Source organism: Artibeus jamaicensis, unplaced genomic scaffold (assembly GCF_021234435.1).
Source record: "Artibeus jamaicensis isolate MK-2021 breed Jamaican fruit bat unplaced genomic scaffold, CSHL_Jam_final contig_851, whole genome shotgun sequence".
Classification (NCBI taxonomy): Eukaryota; Metazoa; Chordata; class Mammalia; order Chiroptera; family Phyllostomidae; genus Artibeus; species Artibeus jamaicensis.
The window spans coordinates 2,748,825-2,775,685 of record NW_026521986.1 but is presented as its reverse complement, the minus strand read 5'-3'; the positions used below and the strand labels follow the sequence as shown (position 1 = coordinate 2,775,685).

Below are 26,861 nucleotides of genomic sequence, written 5' to 3'. Positions count from 1 at the left end.
ATAAGGGAGGAAAGAAGGGGAAAAGCCAACTTAAAGAACAAGTATAAACGACCCACGGACAGGACAATAGGATGGGCGTTGACGCTGGGGGAGGCTGCACGGAGGAGAGCAAAGGTAGAGAAACTGGGACAACTGTAACAGAACAACAATAAAATATTTAATAAAAAGTCAAAGTTAGACAAAAATAAAAAATAGAAAATTAAAATATTAAAATACATTTATAACAACAACTAGACAGGTGCTTGACCAAAAACTGGATACCATAGCATAGCCAAGTTAACATAAAATTAACCATTACAGCATGTAAGTTAATAAATGCATGTACATAAAGTTATATACATAAATTTACAGTAAGTACATACATGGGAATGGATGAGACGTTTGTACTGAAACGAGTCATCAGATTAAAAAGCAAAGACATATTTTTGACACATTCAGAGCTCACAGAGTTCTTTTTAAAAAACATTAAAAAATATATTTATTTATTAAATTGTATTGATTTTATTTTATTGATTATGTTACTACAGTTGTCCCAATGTTTCCCCCTTTGTCCCCCTCCACTCAGCACCCCCCACTCCCTTAGGCAGTCCCCCCACCATTGTTCATTTCCATGAGTCATGTGTATAAGTTCTTTGGTTACTCAATTTCCTACACTGTGTTTTACATTCCCATGGCTGTTCTGTAACTACCTATTTGTACTTCTTCTTTTTAAAATTTTATTTAGTTATTTTTCAAGTACAGTTTTCTATTTCTCCCATCCCAGCCCACCCGCCCTGTGCTCCCCACCTCCCTCCCATTTCCACCCCCCTTAGTTCTTGTCCCTGTGTCCTTCATACTCGGTCCTCCAAATCCCTCCCCCTTTTTTCCCCTTAAATTCCCTCCCCTCTGTCCCCTTGTTTTCTATTTCAGTGTGTTTGTTTTTATTCTGCTTGCTTGTTTGTTTTGTTGTTTAACTTCCTGTTAAAGGTGAGATCATATGGTAGTTGTCTTTCAACACCTGGCCTATTTCACACAGCAACATTTTTACTGATATGTCCCCTGGAGCAAGGAATATAAAGGAAAGAATAAACAAATGGGATGTCATCAAAATAAAAAGCTTCTGCATGGCTAAAGAAAACAGTATTCAATTAAAAAGACAACCAACTGTACGGGAAAACATATTTGCCAATGATACCTCAGACAAAGGTTTAATCACCAAAATATACAAAGAACTTATACAACTCCACTCTAAGAAGACATCTAACCCAATTAAAAAATGGGAAAAGGACTTGAACAGACACTTCTCCAAGGAGGACATACAGAAGATCCAGAGACACATGAAGAGATGCTCAATATCGCTAGCTATCAGAGAGATGCAAATTAAAACCACAATGAGATACCACTTTACACCAGTCAGGATAGCTATCATAAACAAAGCAACAAACAACAAATGTTGGAGAGGTTGTGGGGAAAAGGGGACCTTAGTTCACTGTTGGTGGGATTGCAGACTGGTACAACCATTATGGAAAACAGTATGGAATTTTCTCAGAAAAATAAAAACTGACCTGCCTTTTTTGACCCAGCAATTCCGCTGCTAGGATTATATCCTAAGAATCCTAAAACATCAATTTCAAAGAACCTATGCACCACAATGTTCATAGCAGCACAATTTACAATAGCCAAGAGTTGGAAGCAACCTAGGTGCCCGTCAGCAAATGAATGGATCAAAAAATTGTGGTACATATACACAGTAGAATTCTATGCAGCAGAGAGAAAGAAGGAGCTCCTGCCCTTTGCAACAACATGGATGGAACTATTTGTACTTCTTAATCTTCTCACCTCTTCACCCATTTCCTCACACTCCCTTTCCCTCTGGCAACCATCAAAATGTTCTCTATAACCATGATTTTGTCTCTCACAGAGACTTCTTAATCTCTAGAGCTGACCTGCTCCACTGCCATAGTTAACATTTGCAGTTCTGTTCCCCTCTCACCCTTGCAGCAGCTGGAGTTTGTGATGGGGAATCTAGTTTACCTGTGGTATGGTCTGGCTTGTGCCACTAAATCTGACTCAACTCATATTTTACAGAAGGGGGAACAGGCTCAGAGGAAACTCTTAAGAGTTTTTGCACTGTAGTGAGATTTAGAGTCGTATTTTTAAGCACCTGATTTTAAAAGTCATCACAAAGAAAATAAAACCCTTATTGCAAAGGTGACAATCTAACGAAAGTGACTCTTGAGCAGTATCATTCCAAGTTGTAAGGTTAGCTAGCTCACAGCTTCCTCAAGGATTCCCAAACCATAACAATTTGATTCATTGCAATTTAACATTCTTATTGCTTTCACGTGTGAGGGGAACTCTATGGGCGTATACAAGTTTATAAACAAAGTCCCTGACTTTCAGGTTGACATTTGAGAAATTATAATAATGGGAACAAAAAATAATGATAATTAATAGTAATAATTACAAAAGAATGAACCACGGTGTACCAGCCTCTGTCCCATCACATGCACCTTCTCATTTAAATCCTCCTCCATATTCTTTGTGGGTACAGATAATGAAATAATTTCATCAGGCCCACGGTGGGTACAGTTTCTAAGTCCCGCTGGGTTGGCAAAGGTCCCCCACATCCGAGCTCCTAGCGCTAGCGCTCATGGACAGTTATGGTCAAAACTTCACTTTCTCCTCCAGCAACTAGACAAATGTGATTTGCATGGCGCTTCCAAATTTTAGTTGACACGGGGCCAGTTTAACTCAGAAGGACTGGGTTAATTCGGTGGGGGTGGGGTGGGGTGAAAAACAATTTGGTTTGCTCGATTCCTGTAGTTAAAGAAGAAAGATAACAAGAGGAGCCCGCGTCTTTCGGTTGAAATAGTTGTGCTTTCTGTTGACACAACCAGAGCCTTGAAAACTGTCCTCAAAACAACTGCTGAAGAATCGTTTTCTGATATTACGAATCCATGCCTTTTGTTCCAACTGCAACCCTTTATTGGACACACACACAGGCGGAACCAGTGTAGCAATTGCGGGGCGCGTACACTTGGCGCGACCTTCGGGCGCACCCCACGCCCACGGGAGCAGCCGGACTCCCAGAGGAGGTGCGGGACTGGGCGGAGCCAGGCATCGCTCCCCGACGGGAAGGGAAGCGGCTGCAGCCGTCGCTGAGCGCTGCTGCGCCTCCGGGGCGCGGCCGGTCTTCTTCCCTCGGAGCCGGGCGCGCCTGGCCGCCATGAGCTGGGACTTTCTGCTCACGCTGCTGGCGCTGTTCGCGCTCCTGGCGTTCGTGGTGCTGCTGCTGCGCTTTCTGCGGGCTGATGGCGACCTGACCCTGCTGTGGGCCGAGTGGCAGGGGCGACGTCCAGGTGAGGACCCGCAGCCATCCCTCCAGTGGGGGAGGCCGGGCCCCCTTCCGCGGAGTCTGCGCTGCCTTCGGGTCTCCCTGGGTGGCGTGGAGCTTCCGAGTCGCAAGGCTGAGCCTTTTCCAGGGGCTGCGGGTGAGGGAGGAAGTGGCGATTCTGCCTTTAATCTGCTGTGCTGGTCGGCTGGACTTGCATTGTCGCCAAAGTAAGAGAATACTGGAATGGGCGGGCTCCCTCAGGACCCTCAGTTCTTACCTGGCTCTCAGGGATTCTGATGCGGTGCTGGAGGACGGTACTTGGAGTAATGCGCGCGTCCCCCTGGTTTGTAAGGGAAACCTCTTGGTAACAGGAGCTCCGTGTTTCTACTTAATTAAATTGTTTATCCACCACTTTTCACTCTTCTGGGACTTTGAAATGGCAAAACTTGAAATTCTCCACAAAAACAAGACGTAAACCTCAGTAAATTTAAGAAAAGGTTTTTATTTGGGCCAAATTGAGGACATGCCCGAGAGCAGAACTCCAAGAGGCCTTGAAACAGTTGACTTGGAAGAGTGTGGGCTGCTTATACAGGTAGAGGGGTCAGCGGGAAGTACACACATTTCAAAGATGAAGTTTTACATCAGGTGGAAAGGATGTACAGATAAGGCTGGGCTGTCCCCCGCTGGCACAGAGGAATCTGAAAGTAGAGTTCGGAAACATTTATTCTTCAACGCAAACTTTTATCAGGATGCAGAAAGAACAGACAATGCTTTTGATAACCATTTCTTCTTCATTTTGAAAAGTATACGTGATTATCCCCATGGAATGTACCCAGAAAAGAATTTGAAAGGCTCTCTGGGCTCCTTTAGTTACTGAGTTTTAGAGTAGTTAAAGCATCCTTCCTTTCTCCATGTGACCTGGACTTACTCACCTACTTACTCATTGGAGTAGGTAAAAGTATATTCCTGGAAAGAACTGGATTGTGTTTTGACCGGAGTAAGAAAATTATTGGCATACTAGGGGTGTTCCTCCTGTCCCACATGTAACTGTGCCCTGCATAATATTTGCTGGTGGTTAACTAACACATTCTCTGTACTCAGCAGTGTGTTTTGAACCTTTACAACATGTGACCTTTATGTGTCACAAGGACTCATACAAAGTAGTCTTTGTTAATTTTACTTTCCAGGTAGAGAAACTAATATTCAGCAAAATTTAATGACCTGCCCAAAGATGTGCTTTGGATCCATAAGGGCTGGGGGAAGTAGGGTTTTGCTGGACCAAGTTTCCTGTAGGAAAAGACTCATCATGTGAAGAGGTTTGCTTTGGAAGCGAGGGTTACTATGCTTTTAAAATGGAGCCAGGAGAGAAGGGAAGTGGTATTGCTTCCATGGGGTGAGAATTGGTTCTTGGGGACCCAAAAGGAACCTGCAGGGGTGTCCAAACTTTTGGCATCTCTGGAGTACACTGGAATGAGTTGTCTTGGGCCACATTAAATACATTATGACATATCATCACACACAAATCTTAATGTTTTAAGTAAAACTACAATTTTGTGTTGGGCTGAATTCATAACCATCCTGAGCTGCATGCGGCCTGTGGGCCACAGATTGGACACCCCTGAGAGGGTACAGTGTTTTGTGTCTCTAGAAGGCTGAACCCTACCTAACGAAATCTTTCCCCTTCGTTTTTCATTTTTGGTGGGACATGTGCAACATTGACATTATTGACTTCATGGAAAATACAGTACACATGTGCAAGGTCAATGCTACAAAACCATGGCAAATTGATGGCTGTGATTGGCAGACTTTCTCTTGACGGTTTGCTCCATTTCAGCAGATGGAATGCATGTGCCTACTGGCTGTTTTGTGGGTGTTTGTGTTTGATCCTCAGTACTTCTGTGTTAACTTGGACTTTGAGAATTCCATGCAAATAGTTTGTATTTTATTATTTAGTTCTATACAGATTATTCAACCCACTAATTATGCCAAGCTCGGAAAAGGAAAAAGGCTTGTTATATCTAGCAGCCAGTTAAAGTAAAAGTTATTTTCACATAGTAAGCAAAAGTTAAAAGTTAAGGTGACTAAACATGAATTTTAACAAACTTATTTAATTTTTTTCAATGTTTTACTTTTGCTGGAAAAATAACAATTTTGGAGGATTTCTGAAGATTTAATTACATTGCTATTATGTAGTTATGATTCGTTAACTTTCATATGTAGTTTAATACATTATTATTTATCTGAGTAATCACGTTACATTAAAAGTTATTCAGCAAACACAGACATAAGGTTAAATGCTAATAGTGTTTCATTTTTCACTTTTAATTTTTGAATTAAGCCATTCTTACTGAAGAGTAAACTTTATAGAACATCTTAAATATAAGGCACAGATATATGTATAAACAGACAGAGATGGTATCAGTGGAATTACAATTCCATGGGGAGTTGTTAGGGAAAACATAACTTACAGGACCCCTGGGAGTGAGGGGTAATGAAAAAAAAAATGAAGACCATGAGGACAGATTCTGGTCCCAAAGTAGCTCAGATAGGAAAGATGGACATCTTTTATCAAGATGAAAAAACTTATCCTCATCTTCTCTGAAGGTTTATTATTTTTGTCACTTGAAATATAAATAGTATGCTCACATAATAGAAAATTAAAAATATAAAGGATATACAGTGAAAAATAAAGCTGTTTCCCAGTCTTGCCCCAACTACTCCACATGCCTCTCTGGAGGCAACCACCATGTCTTGCCTGTTACATGTTCTTCCAGAGAAGTTCTCCACATTTCCAAGCATGCATCTCACATGGTGACATTTAAGGGTGACTAATTTTAGATATTGCACGTTGATCCAGAAAAAATATCTGGCACAAGTCCAGAGCAGGGCAAGTCTCAACAGCAGCACATGTGAGGAAACTCAGGTTTTAGTTGACAGGAACCTCAAAATGAGGCAACTGTGAAGTGAGTGCCAGAAAAATTAGGCAAGCCTGGGAAATATTTAGCGTCTTGAAGCAGCAAACTCCCAACAACAGATGTGTTCTGTAACCTGGGTCAGCCTTTGTGCTGGGCACTTGGGGACACAGCAGCGACTGGTCCAGCCACTGTCCAGGCCCTCACCCAGGCTGTCTTCTGGAGAACAAGGGAAGCAATTTGGTCACCTCACCCTGCTCTGAACCGTACAGACCCTGTGGGAATCCTGTGTCCTGCTCTGGCCAGCTCCCTTCAATAGGGACATTGACCAGCTAGAGCCTGGGCAGAGGGATGGGAGCAGAAGAGTGAAGGAGAAACCTGATGCCATGTCATCTGAGGGAGGGTAGCAGCAATTGGAGGTGTTTATGTACTTTTAGAGAAGCAAGAGAGGAGAGGACTTGGGAGGACATAACACCTGTCTTCAAATAAATGAGGGTTTGTCATGTGCGAGTCAGGCTTGATCTATTCTTTCTGGTGTCACAAGGTGTCAGAGGCTGGCGGGGAGAAGTTAAAGGTATAGCACATCAGTGTAAGAATCTTTGAACGCCTTGAAGGATTAGACTGGTCCAAAAAAAGGAGTGAGTAATTGCCTCAGAGGTCACTAGCTTCCTCATCCTATGAGGGAATTAAGTAAAGACTAGTCGACCTGAGGAGAGAATTCTCACACTGGGTTTGGGATTGAACTGTAAATTTCTTTGAACTTCAAGAATCTGCTTTCAGAGGCTTTTTAGGGAGGCTGTTGTATATATCAGATTCTGTGCAATTTGTAAACGTTGGTGCAATAAAAAGTTTTCTTCCCCAGGAAGGTGCCAGAACTATAGGTGTACTAAGGTAAATGTGAGCCTGGGGATTTTCATGGTCTGATTTAAATAATATTTGCATTTGGGGGTAAAAGTGAAATCTTTGTTAGTTCTATGCTGGTTAATAAAGTTACAAACTCTACTTACCCTAGAGTCCAAGTTCTGCGAACTTTGGATCAGTGAGTGATGCGGACTCTGACCAGCAGTGTCCACAGTGTTGTGGATGTGATGAACAAATTCACATGGACAGCAGAAGTCCTGTGGAGAAAAAGAGACAGCACAGCCGCTCTCTGAGAGAGAGGGCCTCGACCCTTGCCCAGACAGACTTTTATTGCTTTCTAATAGTGTACATCAAGGAAGGTTTTCATTCATCATGCTCAGATTTGCTTTAGGTGATTACTTTTTTTATAGATAACAAAGGAAAGGGTGTTACTGATTACTTCTTACAGATTAACAAGGAAAAAATGTTGCAAATGCAAGAGAATGATAAGAGTGATTGGTCAGGTTATACTCGTCCTTGGAAGAAATAGCACAGACTTCAGGAATTTACTTTAAAGATATGCAGTAAACGTTTGCTACTTCAACTCAGGGTGAGCGAGTTTTAGCAAGAGCAAGCCTCAAAGCAGTCTAGGTACAATGCAGACCTGGTTTCCCACGGGAAAGCCGATCTGTGGGTCTGGCTCCTGTGTGCTGACTTGCGCCTGTTGGTTTTCCGATAGGGCTGGGCTACATTTGCCATTGCACGTGGATAGGTTCCCTATAATGAGTAGTCGATGAATGAATAAATGACTCTTTGAATATACTCGTACAGTTTTCTATTCCTGAGAAAATCCTTCAGGAAGGTGGCTCAGTTGTGCCCTTCCAGGAAAGCACATCATGTGATGGGAAAGCATCATAGCCCAGACATTGTAACAGGGATGTTTCCATCCTTGGTTCAGATTATTTACATGAAACCCCCTTTCCTGAGGAGGGCAAGTTGCTTTTTCTTGAATGGCTAAAAAACAGTTGGGTTTTAAAACACTGATCATATTAAAATGTGGGCATCATACACTAGTGGCCAGAGTGTGGCCTTTGGAGTGAAATATACCTGGGCTCATATCTCAGCTCTGCTAGGGACCTTGGGTGTTTATTCAGTGGTTGTTTGTGGAGTCCCATCTATATCACAGTGTGCTAGGCACTGAGGACATAGCAGGAACAAGGAACAAGGAAGGCAGGGTCTCAGCCATAAGGAAGTTTGTAGTCTAATGGGATAAAATAATTTCTGTAACTTTGTTTCCTTTTTTATAAAGTGGAGATAATCCATAGTTCATAAGTTTCTTGTGAGGGTTTTAATAAGATAATGTTTTTGAAACACACAGGAAGGAATGAAAAGTTTTGTTAAGCCATTATAGTTAGTAACCTCATTGCCCCTGGCTGGAGAAATTGAAACACGCGAGTTAGTGAGTGAATATCTTGTTTTGCTGCCAAAAGTCATTTGTTAAAGATTTTTAGCAACGATTATTAGTTGACATTTTATTAAGCACTGAGTATGTGCCAGACCGTGCTATGAGAACCCTGCCCGTTTTAACGTGTTCCTCTCAACAATTCTGTGGCAGAGTATTTACTATTTCCTAGTTGTAGAAAGTCGAGGCTCTGAGTTCTCACATAGGAGTATGTCACTGCCACGTGCTGGAGCTGGGCTTTGAACCCTGGCAGCTTCTGCAGCCCATACTGTCAACCTGACAGGTTCCGGGATCACTTGACTAAAGTAGTAAACCAGTTTCCTGATTTTTTCTTTTTCATTGGTTTAAAGTTTCCCGGTAGGTTAGGGTGGACATACAGCTGTTGTACACAAAAATTATCTTTCATTTCTTTTACAAGTAAGACTTTTTGAAGATCTTCTTTCTTTTTTAAAGATTTCATTTATTTACTTTTAGAGAGAGGGGAAGAGAGGGAGAAAAAGGGAGAGAAACATCAACATGTGAGACATCTATGCACTGCGTCTCTATCACCCCAGACTGTGGACCTGGTGCACAACCCAGGTCAAACTCAGTTTCCTGAGTTTTAACTTTCCTAATTGAAAACCAGAAATGTGTATGTTGTTAAGTGACACCTGGTTTGCTATTTTTGACAAATGACAGGTATTTTCATAAACAAGGCACACAGGAACGTTGCATCACAGTGACTCATGTTATACCCTCATTAATTGGTGGTATTGTTTAAAACACTTCTTTTTCTTTGCTAATCTTTGGACATGGGTGGTAATTCACAGCTTATTCTCTTCCTTCTCAACAGAATGGGAGCTGACTGACATGGTGGTGTGGGTGACTGGAGCATCGAGTGGGATTGGTGAGGAGCTGGCTTACCAGCTGTCTAAACTAGGAGTGTCCTTGGTGCTGTCCGCCAGAAGAGTGCAGGAGCTGGAAAGGGTGAAAGAAAGGTGCCTTGGTAAGTAGATCTAAAAACAGCAGCTGTGCTTCCTAGAAATGAATCAGAATCCAAATTCAAATACAGTTTGGGGAATTTCAGCAGGGAGAGTGGGATTTTCTCGGACAGCACAGAGCGTTTCCAAATGCTCCAATGTTTTGACCTGAGTCCTCTTCCTTTCATCAGCTCTTAATTGGCAGCCCTGGCCTTTCTCTTCCCTTCTCTTGACACCGTTCTACTTTTTTATTTTTTTAAATTGCACTGCCTCTTGGTGTTAGGGAGTGACCACCAATTCTCTCAAATTTTGGTGGGTTTTTAGAAACCAAATAAATGCCTTATATTTTTGTCTTAAAGAAGGAATAGTTTGGTTCTTATGTATGACATACAGGTGTGTAACCGTAGAAATTTAATCAGAAAGGATCCTGACTCATTTCGGTAAAATGTCACATACTGAAGTCATGTGGGATGGCATACGATTTCTGTTATAAAGGATGAAAAAATAGGAAGTGAATTAAGCTTTAAAAATGCAACTTGAGATAGTATTTTTCATGTCAATATATAGGGCAACAAAGTTTTTATTTTTGTTCCAGTTTTAGTGTGGTTATGTTCACATTGAAAGCAGCCTGAGGTACTAAAGTTATTACTTAGTATCTAAACTGAGATAATTTTGAATTTTCCAGCAGACCATATTTTTGGTCATCTACCTGTCATTCAGTAGAAATCTTCCTTTCACTTTGCTGATGGAACTAACTATCCAGAAATGAATGTTAGTTGCCCAAGTCCTAAGGGCTCTTGTGCTCCTCCCTGGGCTGTTCCCTGCAGCAGGTGCCCTGCTGGTAAGACCTGCACTAGCAGAGGTGAACCAGGTCAGCATTTCCTGGGTGGAATGAGGCTGCATGTTTTCCTTTTATCTGCCAGACAACTGGTACACACTTTTTCCTTTCTTTTAAAGCTGTTAATGTTTTGTAATTTACTCCTTTGTCCATCAGCCTTTATACATCTGCTGTTTTCTCTACTTGCTTGTTTTCTTATTGGCATTAACTTGTACTCCAAGGTTAGAGTTCAAGAAGATTAAGTTCCAGTTTTTTTCTTTTTTAATGAACAGAAATAGAGAGGGCCATTACAGACCTGCATGATTCTTGGTTGGGAATTCCGGGGTTCCGTACGTCCCCGCGTTTGCCTCCTGGGATCCTCAGCCTCCGGAAGGAAGGCCGGCATGCCAGTGGGGGCTTGAGCTTCTTACTGGTCTTAAGCATAAACTTTGTTTTTCAATGTGTAAAAGAGCAATTGATGCTGTGAACCTATCATAATACAAAAGTATTTCTGTACTTTAAAGAAATTGCTTCAAAATGTGTGCTTTTTTTTTTTATCATGTAGTATAGGCTTGATTTCCTCTAGTCTGTTCCAGTGTTAGACTGTTTATATAGACTACTGCGTGAACAGTCTGACTTTCATAGTCTACTCTAGCTACTTCCCATAAAGAGACACCTAACTCTAGACGAGTTGAGGAGAGCCCTTCTCCTTCCCGTGTCCCCAGCCAGCTTGTTGTCTGACAAGATGTTGCCGTATGACCACCAGTCCTCTTCTTGATCACTGAGAGACTCTCCTGCAGGGCCATGCCGCAGTGAGTTTGTTGCCAAGTCTGGTTGTAAGGATGGGCGTTAGATTTAATGCGAGTGGCAAGGAGCTTGAATAAACTATTGTGTGACTTCCACAGTAATTTTTAAGTGTCTTTCTTTAGAGAATGGCAATTTAAAAGGAAAAGATATACTTGTTTTGCCCCTTGACCTGACTGATGTAAGTTCCCACGAAGCGGCTACCAAAACCGTTCTCCAGGAGTTTGGTAAAGTAAGTAGCATTTTGAATTGCTCAGTCTTGCTTTGAAGTAGTTGCAAGAGTGATTCCCATTGGTGGTGTTGTCATTAAAAGGGCTTTAGGCAAATGGGTCTGTGCAGTGAGATCAGGACCTGTGAGTTGGGCCTTTTAGTTTCTGAGTCTTTGGCTTTGTGTAATTACTACTTTTCATAATTTAATAAGTACTAACTCCTCCATGGAGAACCAAAGAAGCTAGAAACTCAGTGCCTTTATTTTTTATAACACTTTGCACTTTCCATAAAGAGTCACCTAAAATAGGAATTAATTCCACAGGTGAATTCTGTTATATATATATATGTATGTATATATACACATATACACATGCATACACATACACATACACATATGTATATGTGTATATGTATATATGTATACATGTATATATATTTATATGTTATAAAACATGTGTGTGTGTGTGTGTGTGTGTTTATTGCTGACTTCTGGAAATACACCATTCTGATTCAGTGATTCTTCAAGTTAACAATATAAGCAGTCAGCCCTAGGTATTCCATCAATCTCCATGACAGGTCATCCCCAAAGTGCCCCTTCTCTGATTTTATTTAACTAGATCGACATTCTGGTCAACAATGGTGGAAGATCCCAGCGTTCTCTCTTTGTGGAAACCAGCCTGGATGTCTACAAGGAGCTCATAATGCTTAACTACTTAGGGACAGTGTCCTTGACAATGCGCGTTCTGCCTCACATGATCGAGAGGAAGCAAGGAAAGATCGTTACTGTGAATAGCTTCACGGGTATCATGTCTGTGCCGGTTTCTAGTGGATACTGTGCCAGCAAACATGCTCTTCGGGTAAGGCTGCTCAAACTGACCTCAATGTACACAGGGGACATGGCTGCCACTGCAAGAGGTTATGGGAACTATGCAGTGATGCAGAGAAATAGACCCAAGGAGATCTTTGATAGAGGACATCCCCAGAAGATGCCTGAAGAGACTTGAACCTCACATGCCTCTTTCTAATTCAGCAAACATGTATTGAGTACCTGCAACTGTGCCATGCGCTGCAGCAGATCCCGGGGATAGAAAAATGACGAGATACGGTCCCCACCCTCAGGAATTGTATGGTCTAGTCAACATATCGCCCTTCGCCTTTTCCTCATTTCTACCACATCTTCATTGGCAAATTTGGGGTCTGCCCCTGATTTCTTCATATACTTCAGGGTGTCGTTTTCCTCCCTACTCCTGGGACTTCTTTTTCCTCCACCCTTTTAGGTGGGGTTTATTTTACCTGGTCTAACTATATAAGCACATCAGAAATAGGAACTACCCACTGGAGGATCTGCCTTGTGCTTCACAGCCCTGCTGGGACTAGCTTTGACGGTCTTTACCCTGGGTTTACTGGAAGAAGACAGTCAATGCAGAGGATAGGAGAGAAGCTTGATTTGGTTTGCTTAACTTTTGAGTTGTCAGTATTAGAAATGAATGAATTCTTAATGTTGGGTAAGAGTAGATATGAAGAAATGTTTTTAAACTATAACATGGAAAAAATTAAGTCATAAGGTTGAGAGGAGAAGAATGATTAAAGAAGACTTCTAATTTGTAGTTAATGCCGTTGAAGGTCAGTTCACAGAGAATGTTTCACTGTTGGAATCACGAGACGGATAGGTGAATGATCATCAGTTTCAGGAAAATGTGAAGGGTTGGTTCCTTGGGACATCCTTTCCGTTATGAAAAGGAGACAGTCGCGGAGAGTGAGGAAAGGGACTGCCACATGACGATTTCCTCATATTTGGCAACAGGGTATCAGTCACTTCCTGCAGAGCAGCTGGGCAACTCTGAGGCTGGTAGATGAGGGAGGGCGGCTCCCCCATCTGTTTGGCACCAAGTATGTCGCAAGACATGCAGGATGCTCTCAGTCAAACACAATGTGAGTTGTCTGGCCTGCCCTCCAAGACTCACTGTTTTATTGCTGGCTTTGATCCTCTGACACAATGTGTCAGATGCCCAGCAAGCTAGAGAGTGAACTTGTTTATCAATGAGAAGTTCACACTATCATGTTATACTAGATGTGACTTCAAACAAGAAGAGGTTTCAGTGTCTGATGTATTGGCTCTTATGGTGTCTGTCCTCTCTCCTCTTTGCTAAAGAGTGGCAGAAAGTTAGGGGTATGGGAGTTCCTTCCTTTAGAAAGCCTTTTTCCTGTCCATCAGAGTTAGACACTGGCTTAGTCTCTGGCAGCATGAATCTTCATAGGCCCTGTGTTTTGTTGGGGGTCAGAGTTAAGGGCTGGTACCTATTTAACATTGTTGGATCATAAATAAATGTACCCTGGGGGTTAGCTCTTTAGGCTTTTCAGTAGTTAACTCAGCTAATAACAATGTAATCTTGGATCATTTCCCAAATTAGGAAAAGAGATTAGGGAAAGTAGATGTTTACTCCCTATTGGGTTTAGAAATGGCAAGTGTATTTAAGTCTAGAGGGTCTTACTGTCCAGAAAAGATGAATGTTGGCTGAAACTAATTGTTAAACTAGTAATAAATAGAAAAGGTCGATTCCTGCCTTCCTTCTTTCCTTCCTCCCTGCCTCCCTTCCTTCCTTATCTGAGGACATGTTCACTGATTTTAGAGAGAGAGGAAAGGGGGCAGAGAGGGAGAGAGACAGACAGACAGACATTGATGTGAGACAGAAACATCAATTGGTTGCCTCCTACACATGCCCCAACCAGGGATCGGACCCGCAACCTTTCTGTGTCTGGGGTGACCCTCCAACCACCTGAGCCACCAGGGTAGGGCTGAATTCTTTCTCCGTGAGAGTTTCTGTAAAGTACTAATCATGCCCCCCGACCTCCCTACCCAATACTGGCACTGTTAGACCCCTTTGAGAGATAAGAGGAAACCAAACCTGAGTGATTCTCAGTGGAGAACATGCACCCCTTTTGGAGTGAGATATGGGGATTGGTGTAAAGAGTGTGTATCAGCATCTCCAGGGGGTATTTTTTCACCTATCTAGTGCTTGCCTACCTTAAAAATCACTGATGGGATGATCCACCACTACCAAACAGGTGAACCATTCATACCTGGCAAGAGCAGAAAATGCTATTCTAGATGGCCTTCAGTCTTATGGTTAAAAATAAGGTTGCACAATCACGCATTTCAGAACATATTTTGATAATGTGTTGCTGCTGTTCTTCATAGTTGAAGAACTATGTAGGTATTAATTTGCTTAAATATAAGATGTATGTCTGTATTTATCTGCTTTTTTATTTTGTCTACTAGGGTTTTTTTAATAGCCTTCGAGCTGAACTTGTCGAATACCCAGGTATAATAGTGTCTAACATTTTCCCAGGACCTGTGCAATCAAATATTGTGAAGAATGCCCTAAGTAATGATGTCACAAAGGTAAAAATTTCTAGTTGGGATATAATTTGAATGCTTTAGTAGTTATGTGTTGGTGTTACATCACTATGTCTCAGGGTTTTGTGACTTATTTATAAACCGTAATTCATGGCATAAGGAAAATTGTGAAAGTTAGCTGATAGTGTTTGACAGCTAGTTTTAATAAAGGCTAAAGAAATTCTTGGATAAGTAATCCACTGTTATGGGATTTAAAAAACTCATTTTCTATCCATTCACAAAGTATAGCAATACTGAAAGGCTCTGCGTGGCTGAATTTTAGCATATTAAACATATTGCGCTTTTAAAGAGGAATTGCGGTGAAGGAGCTTAGAAAAAGCCTCGTACTGTTGTGGTAATTTTAGGTTAGCTTCACCCAGGCTGATGCTGCCCTCAGCTCAGATTACACAGCGTGATTTCTCAATGAACAGCAAATGTCTGATGAAGACCCCAGTCACTCAGTAATACAAAATCCCTCTAAAGAGCACGAAATTTTCCTTTTTCTCCATTAAGATCTATTTCTACTGAGACATCAATCTGTATATGTTGCTATGTAAGTGCTCATAGATATAATTTATATTTTCCACACTTCCTGTGGAGGCTCTAGGGTAAAATGGAATAATCATCCCACTGTAGAAATCAAGGGACTTAGAATGTCGATGTGGCTATTTTAATGATCTGCGTGAGTGCAGATGAGTTACTACATTTCTGGGCCTCAGTTTATTTATTTATAGAATGATAGTGGGTTGACTGTCTGTAGGGGGTATGTCCACCACGGAGAAACCACTTTTATCTTTTTCCTCTATTTCACCCCTGTGGACTCTTAATGTTTTTCTTTTTTTAAAGATTTTTTTGAGGATGTGTTTGTTCTTAGAGAGAGGAAGAGAGAGAGAGGTTGAGACAGTAATAGACACCAATGTGAGAGATAAACATTGATTGGTTGCTTCCTGTATGCACCCCGACCTGGGGATCAAACCCACAACCTAGGTGTGTGCCCCGACTGGCATCCTTTTGTGCATGGGACTGCACTCAACCAAGTGAGCCATCCAGCCAGGGCTGGACTCATGTGTTAATAGAATTTAATTTGCTAAACGTATGTATGAATTGGCTTAAAGATTTTTATTGCTAAATCTTTATTGCTATAAAGATTTTTATATGATTATCCTAAAGTACATTAAGATGATACAATTCTAATTAAAAGCAGAGAACCTTCATCTTTTAATTAGCCTGCACAGTCTTATCTGGTAAGTGTCTACGATTCCTGTTAGGCTTTTTGAAATATTGTGCACACCTGTTAGTACCTATGGGAGACTCCTAGGCAGTATGAGGTCACATAAAGGAGTCACTCAACTAGATGACTTCTGGGTCCTTTGTAGCTTAAAAGTTTTATGAAACGCCTTGGATAAACACTCAGCATTCATTTCATCTTTAAAATGTTTCTTAGTCTGTAGGTAGCGACCCAGACCAGCCCAACAAGATGGCCACCAGCCGTTGTGTGCGGCTGATGCTGGTCAGCATGGCCAATGACCTGAAAGAAGTTTGGATTGGAGAGCAGCCTTTTCTGTCAATGGCATATTTGTGGCAATATATGCCAACCTGGGGCATATGGCTAATGAACATACTGGGGAAGAAAATCATTGCGAACTTTAAGGGTGGTCTGGTAAGTACAATTTTACACACTTCTTAATACATATCAAACTTGTAGGGAAGCATGACATTTTCTAGTGCTTAAAAACTTTTCTTAATCCTCTACTAATCTCATGACATCAATACAAAAGATATAGAAAGTATTCTATCCCCCATATGTATTTGTTGGCTTATTAGAAATTACTACTGGTCTTGGGGAAAGAAGTTTACTTCAAGGTAAAATCCAAACCAAGATTGTCATTTTTTTCTTCTACACTTACTGTTTGACCAGTGTGTATGCCGAATGCCCTTTCTTCTCGCAAACTCCCACTCACCCTGCAGAACAGCTCTGGTGTCGTGTCCTCAGGTTGATACTGGCCTCCCATCTCATTTCTCCCCAGGACTGCGTGAATGTCAGCCCCGTGCTTACCTCTGTTGAAGCACTTGTGCTGTTAAAACTGAGGCGCCCTCTCTGGGTCGAGCTGGTTCCTTTGCACTGATCCAGAAACACTCTGTACATCCGAGATGTACCTGTGCCTGTGTCTAAAAACAGGCAGATTGTTCATTCTTTCAACACTCCTCCTTATAGAAAAGTGAAGAATATTATGAACTATTTCTGAGAAAATTGTGACCATTGAAAGAATTTAATGTATAAATAAACAGCACAGGAAATGTTAAGGAATTAAGCCAAAAATTATAGAGGTGATTACACAAAGAAAGGTTATTTCTGTGGGTGGTTTTTATTGTGGAAGCATTTCTTCCAATGATACTGCCTTCTTCCAGAAATAAGTGAGTAGGGGTTGACACAGAAACAGAGTTAGAAGATGGGATTACCATGTATATAACCTACCACTAGTTAAGCAATCCATGAATTGTTGGATGTTTAATTTGCTCCAACTTTCTGCAGGACAGTAAAAACGAATTAGTGAAAAAGGCAAAAATGCTTGAAACAAAATGCTGCACTAACCCGTCCAGAGCTTGAAAAATCATGAAGGTGGTGGGGAAGAGGGCGTGGCTGTACGTTTTCTCCCAACTTGTACTGTGGACCAGTTTGCTTTGGGCCAAATCATGTGTTAAGTGTTTTGGTAATATTGGGGCTTGGTACTGTGGGATGGTTCTAAAGGTAGAGCTTCATCAATGATTACATCTGAGTTTTAAGTTTGGAATATAGGTGACATAGTTGTGCCCACTGATGGATAAGAGTCGAGATGGAAATGCCACCTTACTAGTGAGGTAACACAGCATCCCGAAGGCATGGGTTGAAATCCCAGTTCAGTCCTGTTCAGTCCCATGACCACAGCCCAGCCCAGTTACTTCTCTGTCAGTGATGTCCCCATTTACAAAATGGAGATTAATGATGACAACAGCACCTAGTCATAGAATTGTCACAGGGACTGAACGAGTTAATATGTGGAAAACTCTTAAAACATACTGTGGAGTGTTGTACTTGTTAAGGTTTAGCTGTTAATACTTTCATTTTGATGGTAAAAGGATATTGAGCTAATAGATAGTGTGAACATTAGAGAGTTAAATAATATGGCAGAGAGACACATACAGAAATAATTGTTTCAGAGGGGAAAGAAAGACCAGGGTCTAGAGCTTCAGTCCCACTGTCGCAGATGTTACAGTATTTTATTTTATACAATATTTAACTTTAAGATCTAAACATTATTCAGTAAATCTAGCACTCAATGGTCTTTTCCTACCACTGTCTTGAATATATTGCTTATTATTTGGTCTTATTGCTTTGTCACTTTTTTAAATGATACACTGGGCATCATTTCATTTCTCAGTACTATTTCTGAGACATCATACCTCATTCTTTACACAAAACCATTGGAACTTTTAAACATTATTTCTCATTTTGTTAACTCAATTCTCTCCTCCCTGCTTCTTTCCTCCACATTGTTTTTTCTATTTTATATATCCATCCTCTTGTTGCAATTTGTTTATAACCTAAGTTAAGAGAATACCAGTATAGCTTTATGCCAAACTTAAATATACTTGGGGATAATACTTGAATTTGTTTCTGTCTTTTAGGCTAGGAACACTATGTCTGGAAGTTTGTTTTGGTAAATGTTTATTATTTTTAGAGATTAAGAACAACAGCTACATTCAATTTTGTGTTTTCTCCTTCTGTCTTAGTGCAAATTCTTGGAAGTAGTAAAAGCATGTCTTCCCCAAAGAAATGTCACATCTTAGGGATGACTGAGTGGCTTTGTTTAAAAGCAAAATACTCAAAAGTTCACAAATCATTTGAGAGTTATCTGTCAAATATTTCAATTCTAAATATTCTGATTCTTTGTAATTATTAAGGCAAGTCAGTGCACGTATGGTAGGCTGCTCCAGAAGAGTGGTCAACAAAACGCATTAACGAAATGTTAATGTTCAGCATTAACAAAATGACATGAGCAGATGCTTATCTGTGATAGAAGGGATGATTCCAAGCTTATCCTGTAGGTCTAGAATTAACTATGATTTTTATTCTAATTTAAGCATTTGCCCAGGTTTTATCAATAAAAATTCTCAACAGGGAATCATAATGATGCAGTTCCTTAAAACAGAAGGAATTGTCAAATATTGGGGTCAATACAAGGAGGGACTGACTCGTGTTACTATCACTCTGTTACAGGGCACATTTTCTCTTAACACCCGGAAGACAAAACATGACTGACGGGTACTTGCATTTTCAAGCCACTGGAGGAAGAACCGGAAAACGTGAAAACAGCCACCTTCTCTTGCACAGAAGAATAACTTGTGATTTTACTTCTTAATAGATACCACTTTTTTTCAACATGTAATAAACAAATAAAACAGCAACAAATAAATCAAACAAATAAAAGATTGCCATGAATCTTGCAATAAAGAGTAATACATACTACATTCTTGAAAAAAAAAGCATTTTAATATACTCTATCATTTATCCTTAAAATCTAGGTTAGCAGAATGGTAATCAAACAATTACAGTAATCCATGTAATGTAAATATATGGAATATTACACAATGCTGAGTGCTGAGTAATGAGCAGATATAAACACCTGTTATATGTCATTTGCTGTACTGAGGTGTTTTGTGTTAATTCATATAATACAAACTAAGATAGGTGGTCATATCCACCTTTATAGATTAAAAATGAGGTGCCCAAAGCAAGTAGGTGTTGCTTTCCCAAGGTCACAGGGCTAGTAAAGGGTAAAGTCAAGATTAAACACCAGGAAGACTCCATTGGCAACTCCTTATTCTAATTTTACTTTAATTTTTAGCACCTTGCAGCAGAGAACGTGCATAGACCACAAGAGAAAAGCTTCACAGAAGAAAACCGTGGTTCTTTATAAGCATTGCACAGTTTATCTATAGGCAAGGTAATGTACATAACTGTAGAATTGTTGAGAAGGTTGGAGGCCACCCTGGCGGCTACCCTGGGGAAAGGGGAAAGGTGATGTGTGGTGAAGGTGCACCATGGGCACAGCAAGTAAGAGTGATGTGATAAATGCACACACAGTGATGCGGATGTGTCTTAGAAGCTTGGTGATGCATGACTAAAATGAAAACTGTAATAACTGTGCTAATACATGCTGAAATCTATGTGCCTAGAAGGTAGTGCTCATTTTGTAAGACTACAATGAAGGGATAAACATTTAGATGTATTATAATGGTTGCTCAGGATGGGGGAAGAATGGGCGTGTAGTACGGGGCTAAAATATAATGAGGGAGGGCTGTTGTACCACCGGCGGTGAAAACTGACTAATCAGCACTGTGCCTGGGGTAAAAACAAAAGGTGGATTGTTGGAACAACTCTAGGATGCTACAGAGTAACACCACGTGGCATGGTACAGACTAAGTGCGAGTTCAGAAAAGGGTAAGATTTGCAGATAGGTTAGTGTTGAAGCTCCTTGTTTTGTTAAAAAAATTTTTTTTTATAGAGAGAGGGGGAGTGAGAAAGGGAAATATCGATGTGAGAGGCACATTGATTAGCTGCCTTCTGTACACACCCAGACCAAGGATTGAACCCATAACCTAGGCACATGCCCTGACTGGTAATTGAACCCATGGCCTTTTGGCTTGTGGGAAGATGCCCAATGGAGTCACGCTGGCCAGGGCACTGTGGAAGCTCGCTGTAGAGAAGGTGTGACTTGAACTGAGCCTTGAAAGGGTGCACTTTAAGAGAGGCTTCAGGAGATCACGATCCAGGTCAAGCTTGTTTTACTTGGCATTGAACCTACAGTGGTTGGCATTGTGCTTGTCCATGTTCAGGGTTTGTTGTGAGTATGTTGGCTAGGCATTCTTTTTTTTCTAATCCTCAGTCGAGAACATTATTTTCATTGCTTTTTTAGAGAGAGAAGGGAGGGAGAGAAACATTGATGTGAGAGAGAAGCATTGACTGCCTCCCATACACACCCAGGCTGGGGACTGGACATGGATCTTACGTGCCTGGACTGGGGATTGGAACCTGCAACCTAGGCATGTGCCCTACTGGGAATCGGTCCCACAATCCTTTAGTTACAGGATGACACTCCAACTGAGCCACACCAGCCAGGTCAGCGAGGCATTCTTTGCCTCCAGAATGTCATGTATGAAAAACTCAGACTGAAATTAGCATGGTATGAGGATAAATGAATTCAGTGTGCTTAATTACACCAGCCAACGAATGGTAGCAAAGGTATAATTTTAAACGATTTTTAGAATTTCATCTATGGTGTTTTTTATAGCATGTAATTAATATCTATATGAGCCCTCTGTCATTCTTGGGCTATTTTGGCAGCAGCCCAAGATGGAAAGGTAGATTTTTGTCAAAGTTCATTTTTTCAAATATAGTCAAGAAAAGTGAAACAAAGTGTTCATATATTGACTTTAAGAAAAGTATTATTTTGCGCTGACATCTCATTTCCTGATTATTATCTCCAGTGGCCCTTTGAAATAGGAAGGAGATGGTATGTTCCATTCTACCAGTGCTGAAAGTGAGGCATAAATGGGTTTGTGCAAGAGGATGGCTGGTGAGTTGGTAGAAAAGTCACCAGGAGAAGCTATGGCTTTAGGGTGTGTCTGCTATAGTACTGGGTGCACAAATAAAATCACATGAGACCTTAGTTACAGTCAATTATTGATAGGCAGATTTAATAAACATCCTATTATTTTTAACACATTTACTGAAATATAGTTGATGCACAATAAATTGCATATGCAAAGTCTGTCCAGGAGATATCCAGCCATGTAATATGAAAAACAGAGATATTTACTGAAGAAGATACAAGAAACATTGTACATAGGACAATTGACCTTTTAGTCCCCTTCAAAGTAGGCATCTTGGGACCTCACAGTTTCCCAATTGCCATCAGCTACTCCACTGTATTTTCCTGAGTCTCGCTGACAGTGTGAAATCTGTTCTCTTTCAAAGGTGATTTTAGTGGTTTGGGGAAAGCCAGAAGTTGCAGGGTGCCGGATGTGGACTGGAGGGGGGTTGAGTCACCTGAGTAACTTGATGTTTTGCCAAAAAACTGCATGAGAAGTGATGTCGTGATGAAGCTGCCAATCACAGTTACCAATAGCTGTGGCCTTCTGAATCACTGAAATAGTTTCTAGAGAGGAATGTCCAAGCTTAATGCAAAATTTGATGCAGATTTGTTGCTCTAGCTGCTCAGTGATTTTGAATGGGACGACCACACAGTACACATGCTCACATAATGTCATCTACTGCTCCCACAGACTAGTACAGTGAAATCATTGTTCACACGTGTGCATTCCAGTCCACTCTCCTTGGCTGTCAGGTTACATCAATGTCATACAAACTGTTACATTAACAATGGCTGGACTTTTTCTGGACAGATCTCATATTTTAAGTGTACAATTTGATAAATTTTATCTTTCTCCTTCGCCTATTACACTTTCCTCCTCAGCTTAGTAATTGCATTCTTTTTCTATTTTTTAGTGGTTATCCTATAGGTGATACAGCAAAATCTAATTACTTGGTACTTTAAAGTTATTTCTGGATAATACAAGGATATAAACTCTTTTAACTGTTAATTCCTGCACCAGCTAATATACTGCTATTGTTATATATTTTGACATTTATTTTAACCTCAAACTATTTTATACCATCATCAATATACAACTAACCATATATTTATCTTCTTTATTACTGTTCTTGCTTTCCTGTATCTCTGACCTACTTCAGGATCCTTTTTCTTCTGAAAATATATTTCCTTTTATGAGAATCTGCTATTGAACATATTGTGTTTGAAAGTGTCTTTCTCTTCATCCTTAAAGAGTTGTTTTCTGCGAAAGGCTGAGTATAATGTCTGTTTGAAGTTACTGTCTTTTAGCAAATTTAAGTTATTCCACTGATTTCTGGTTTCCACATTTTCTATTGAGAAGTTGTCAGTTTGCTAATATTGCTGTTGTTTTGATAGCAACGTCTGTTATGTCCTTCTGGCTGGTTTTATGATTTCCTTTTTATATATTTTTTCTTATGATGTGCTGGGGTGTGGTTTTATGTATCGTGCTTTGGTATTACAGGGATTGATGGCTCTTAACAATATGATAAATTCTCAAGTCATTATCTCCTAAAATGTTGCTCTGGCTAGATTTGCCTCTCCCGGAATTTCAGTGACTTGTATGTCAAATCTTATGGCAACCCTATGTCTCTTAATCCTTTCATTGTATTTTCCATTCTTTTGTGTCATTTTTCATATCAGTTACTGGGTTGGCCAAAAAGTCCATTTAGTTTTTTCCATAAAATAAAAGACACATTTTCCATTTTCACCAATAACTTTATTGATTTGGATTTTGAGTATGTCGGCTATTACTTGCTATTGCCTTCTAGTGGGTAGAGGCCAGGGTGCTGCTAAACATCTTCCAATGCATAAGAAAGCCCCACAGCAAAGGATTATTGGGCCAAAATGTCAACAGTACCAAGAAACTTCACAAACCACTTATGACCTGGTCAGTCACAGCACCTTCTCCATAAATTGCACAAATCATTTTTTGCATTTCAGTTGTTTTTATCCTTCTTGAAACAATAAAATATGGTATGTTCAAAATGTTGCATGTATCTCTCATCTTCAATGGTAAAATGGCTGCACAAAAATTCAGCAATTTTGATGTTTAAAAATGCACACTGTTATGACAGTTGTCACATACAATCTAACAAAATTGTTTTGAATGAAGTTAAAGACAACTAAGCACTACTAGAGTCACTGTTTGGAAAAAACAAAAAAACTTTTTGACCAAGCCAATATTTACTTCTGACCTAACTTCTAGTTCACTAATTCATACTTTAGGTGTGTCCAATTTCTATCAAGTATATTCACTGAGTTCGTAAACTTGATTAATGTATTTTTCATTTTGGGACTTGTCAATTCTTCTGTACTATTTCTAATTTTCTGCAGAAACTTTAAGTCTTGTGTTCTATATCTTTGTACCAAACATCATAATTACCAAGCCTGTGTTTAAAAACTCATTATCTGGATAATGACCCCTGTGGGTCTGTTCATATTGTCTATCATTTCTCTTTGGTTTTGATTACGTTGTCTTACCTCCTCAGGTGCTTTAGATTGTCTAATACTAAATATGAAAAATGATAAAAAATAACTCGAAAGGTCAGTCCAGAGAACATTTACATTTGCTCTGGGTAGTGGCTAGCTTTGCTATATATAATCCAGGGTCACCTTAGTCCAGTTTTAGGGATTGCAAAGACTCAAATAGCATCTATTTTTTGCTCCCCCTTAAAATTAGGATGTAGTCCTTGAGGTCCCAATCCAAAGTGTGGTCAGTTACTAAAGTCCCTCCCTCCTTCGTAGAAGAATCTTGGACTCCAATTTTTCTCTCTCTAACTCTGAATTAAGGCTATAAAATTGTTTAGCTTCTCAGGCTCTCAACCATTTCCTCCTAAATGGCAAATGCTCCTAGAAAAAAAAGCACCCCAAATGCTGAGCTCAGGTCTCTAAATTTTATTCTTTGGATCTTGTTGATGGAATTCTTCATTATCTTCATAGTTCTCTGATACCTTTAAGTAGGTTTTAAAATGTTACTTTGCCCAGTTTGGCTAGTTGTTTTTTTTGTGAGATCATTGCTGTGAATTACCTTCTACTAAAGTAGAAGTCAGAAAAGCAGGTTTTTAGGGAAATTCAGTAAGGTCCCTTTTGAATACATCAGAAAGGAAAAAAATTTACTTATATGTGATCAGTGCTAAGGAGAGAGGTTGAGGGGGGTATATATGGAATGGTTGCAGTTGTTCACAACAGTAACACAATAATAAACTCTGTTTTGCATACTCGCAACAATAAACACACAGGGGATTACACTGTTCATGGCAGGTGTGTCAAACTCATTTTCACCAGGGGTCACATCAGCCTTGCAGTTGCCTTCAAAGGGCCGAATGTAATTTCAACTCCTTTACAGTTAAGGAGTAGTTACATTTATACAGTCCTAAAATTATTTCGCCCCTTTGAAGGCAACTGTGAGGCTGATGTGGCCCCTGGTGAAAATAAGTTTGACACCCCTGGTCTATGGTGACTACACATTAAGAAGAGGGGGCCTGGAACCAATTGGTGAGAAGTTCCAAAATTTAGAGGTCTGCTAGAAAAAGGAAAGCAGCAAAAGAGAGCAAGCAGTCAGGGAGACAGGAAGAAAACAAAGATGATGTGGTATCATGGGGGCCCCGAAAGAAAAAGTAAATGTAATGCAAGGAGGGCTCAGATGTGTCAAAAGCTACTTAGAGGGCAAATAAGATGAGAACGTGGAAGTGACTAGTTGATTTGATAATCTGAAGGCAAATAGTGACCTTAGTTAAAGCTGTCTTTGGGGAAATAGAAATGGAATCCAGACTGAAATGGTTTTGTAGTGGGGTGCATAGTGAGGGTCCCCTAAAATAGGAGAAAACCCCCTACCACCCTTCACCTGGGGCAAGGAAGAAGTGGATGATACGTTTAAGATACTTTGGATAACAATGGCAAGTCCATAGTGGTCCCTTTCTTAAATGGTAAGAGCTTATAGTGACTTGTGACATAACCAGGGAAGGTGGATGCCCACCCCAGATGTCTGTGCATCACAGGGAACTCTTGCCCTGAGTAAAGATGGCAGGTGAAAGAAGGTGGAAGATACCGGGGAACTGGCAAAAGTGGCACATCACAGGAGAGGCCAGACATGAAGTCACACAGGAAGTTCTCTGCCAAGCATTTATGATAAGGGCAGGCTGAAAGAGAAGGGGTCTGGCCCACCATGAGGCCTGGAGATGCCGTAAGGACTGAGGAAGAGCAAGCTACACGGCTTGGGGTAAGAAAGAGACCTGCTGGGAAGCTTGCCTGAAGATGGTGGCAGAGCCGATGGAGCCATGCAGGGGCCTGACTAAACAAGCATATATTCGTGGGAGATGCTTGGAGCTGGACCGTGACTGGGATTGCTGAGCTACTTCTGCTTCCACTCTCTTGGGATTTGTGCCTCCTTGGACTCCACCATGACCCAGTGTAACGGGCACATGTTTCCCAGAACCACTACATGGAGGGTGAGAAGACTGTACCCTATATCCTGAACGAGAGCTGCCGTGGAGAGGATGGCAACTCTGAAACCCACGAAGGGACGGAGACATGTCTGTGCAGCCGGCTTAAGAACAGATGAGGGACGTGGGGAACTGCTGGGCATGCTTTTGCTTCCGACCTGGTGGGGAGCACGGCAAGTGCTGGGTTTCGTGGGAGAACAGGACTCTGAGCAGGGGTGCTCTCGGCCCCCTCAGAGGCTGGAAAGCAGTTAATAAAAACCTGTTTCTTTCAACGCTAATTGTTGGGTCATGTATTAAGGTGACGTGTGGCAGAGCCCCGGTTTGCTCGGTCACAGTTAGACAAGGGAAAGATGAGGAAACCTGGCTATAAATGAATAAGGACATGGAACAATTTGAGGAGCAGGCAAAGTAAAGGAAAAGCATGGGCTATCATTATGATAACAATGAAAAATCTTAAAACGGCTTAAAATGCCCATTATTTGGCGGGGGTTGCTATACCTATTAATGTTATACAGTCATTACAACTGATAATTACATAGAGTGCTTTTAATAAGAAAACTTTCACAGGTGACAAAAAATACTTAAAACTGTCTAGCTAGTAAATCTCAATTATGTAAATCATAAACCTGAAATCTGAATTCAGCTGTAACATCAAGCCCTATCTTCTATATAACTATACTGCTTCTCCAAAATTGGCTAAGATACAAAACTCATGAATTCATTATTTAAAAACTAGTCTGAAAGTTATCCTTTAACATTGCTGGATCAAACTGTTCCACAAATGAAATAAGTGGAATAGTAGTAATAATAACCTAATCATTACAGTTCAAATTATTTCAAACATTTATAAAAAGAATGAATTACTGTATTACCAACTTAGGAAGCTATTATAGATTTAGGTGAAAATAAAGTAACAGGTAGAGGAAATTAATGTCTCAAGTAATGCAGATTAATTGTTTATCCTCATCATAAGTACCTCTAAAAAGTCTGTAAGGAGCTAGAGCAGGAAAATAAAATCCTGATGACAT

General features: G+C 40.6%; 1 protein-coding gene across 1 annotated transcript; it reads left to right on the top strand.

Annotated features, from left to right (window-relative positions):
• Positions 1–3,069: 3,069 nt before the first annotated feature.
• On the top strand, positions 3,070–26,111 carry DHRS7 (dehydrogenase/reductase 7). The gene is made up of 7 exons (XM_037132424.2): positions 3,070–3,341; positions 9,363–9,515; positions 11,236–11,342; positions 11,938–12,177; positions 14,601–14,723; positions 16,162–16,377; positions 18,976–26,111. The coding sequence occupies exons 1-7, from the start codon at positions 3,209–3,211 to the stop codon at positions 19,015–19,017; spliced, it is 1,014 nt and encodes a 337-aa protein (XP_036988319.2). The 5' UTR covers positions 3,070–3,208; the 3' UTR covers positions 19,018–26,111.
• The last annotated feature ends 750 nt before the right edge of the window (positions 26,112–26,861 follow it).

What these genes read in the sequence shown, in the direction of transcription:
- DHRS7 (XM_037132424.2), top strand. Translation starts at nt 3,209, where the DNA reads ATGAGCTGGGACTTTCTGCTCACGCTGCTGGCGCTGTTCGCGCTCCTG. An exon ending in TAAGTAATGATGTCACAAAG is followed by an intron (nt 14,724 to 16,161) that starts GTAAAAATTTCT and finishes AATGTTTCTTAG; the next exon opens with TCTGTAGGTAGCGACCCAGA. An exon ending in CGAACTTTAAGGGTGGTCTG is followed by an intron (nt 16,378 to 18,975) that starts GTAAGTACAATT and finishes ACTCTGTTACAG; the next exon opens with GGCACATTTTCTCTTAACAC.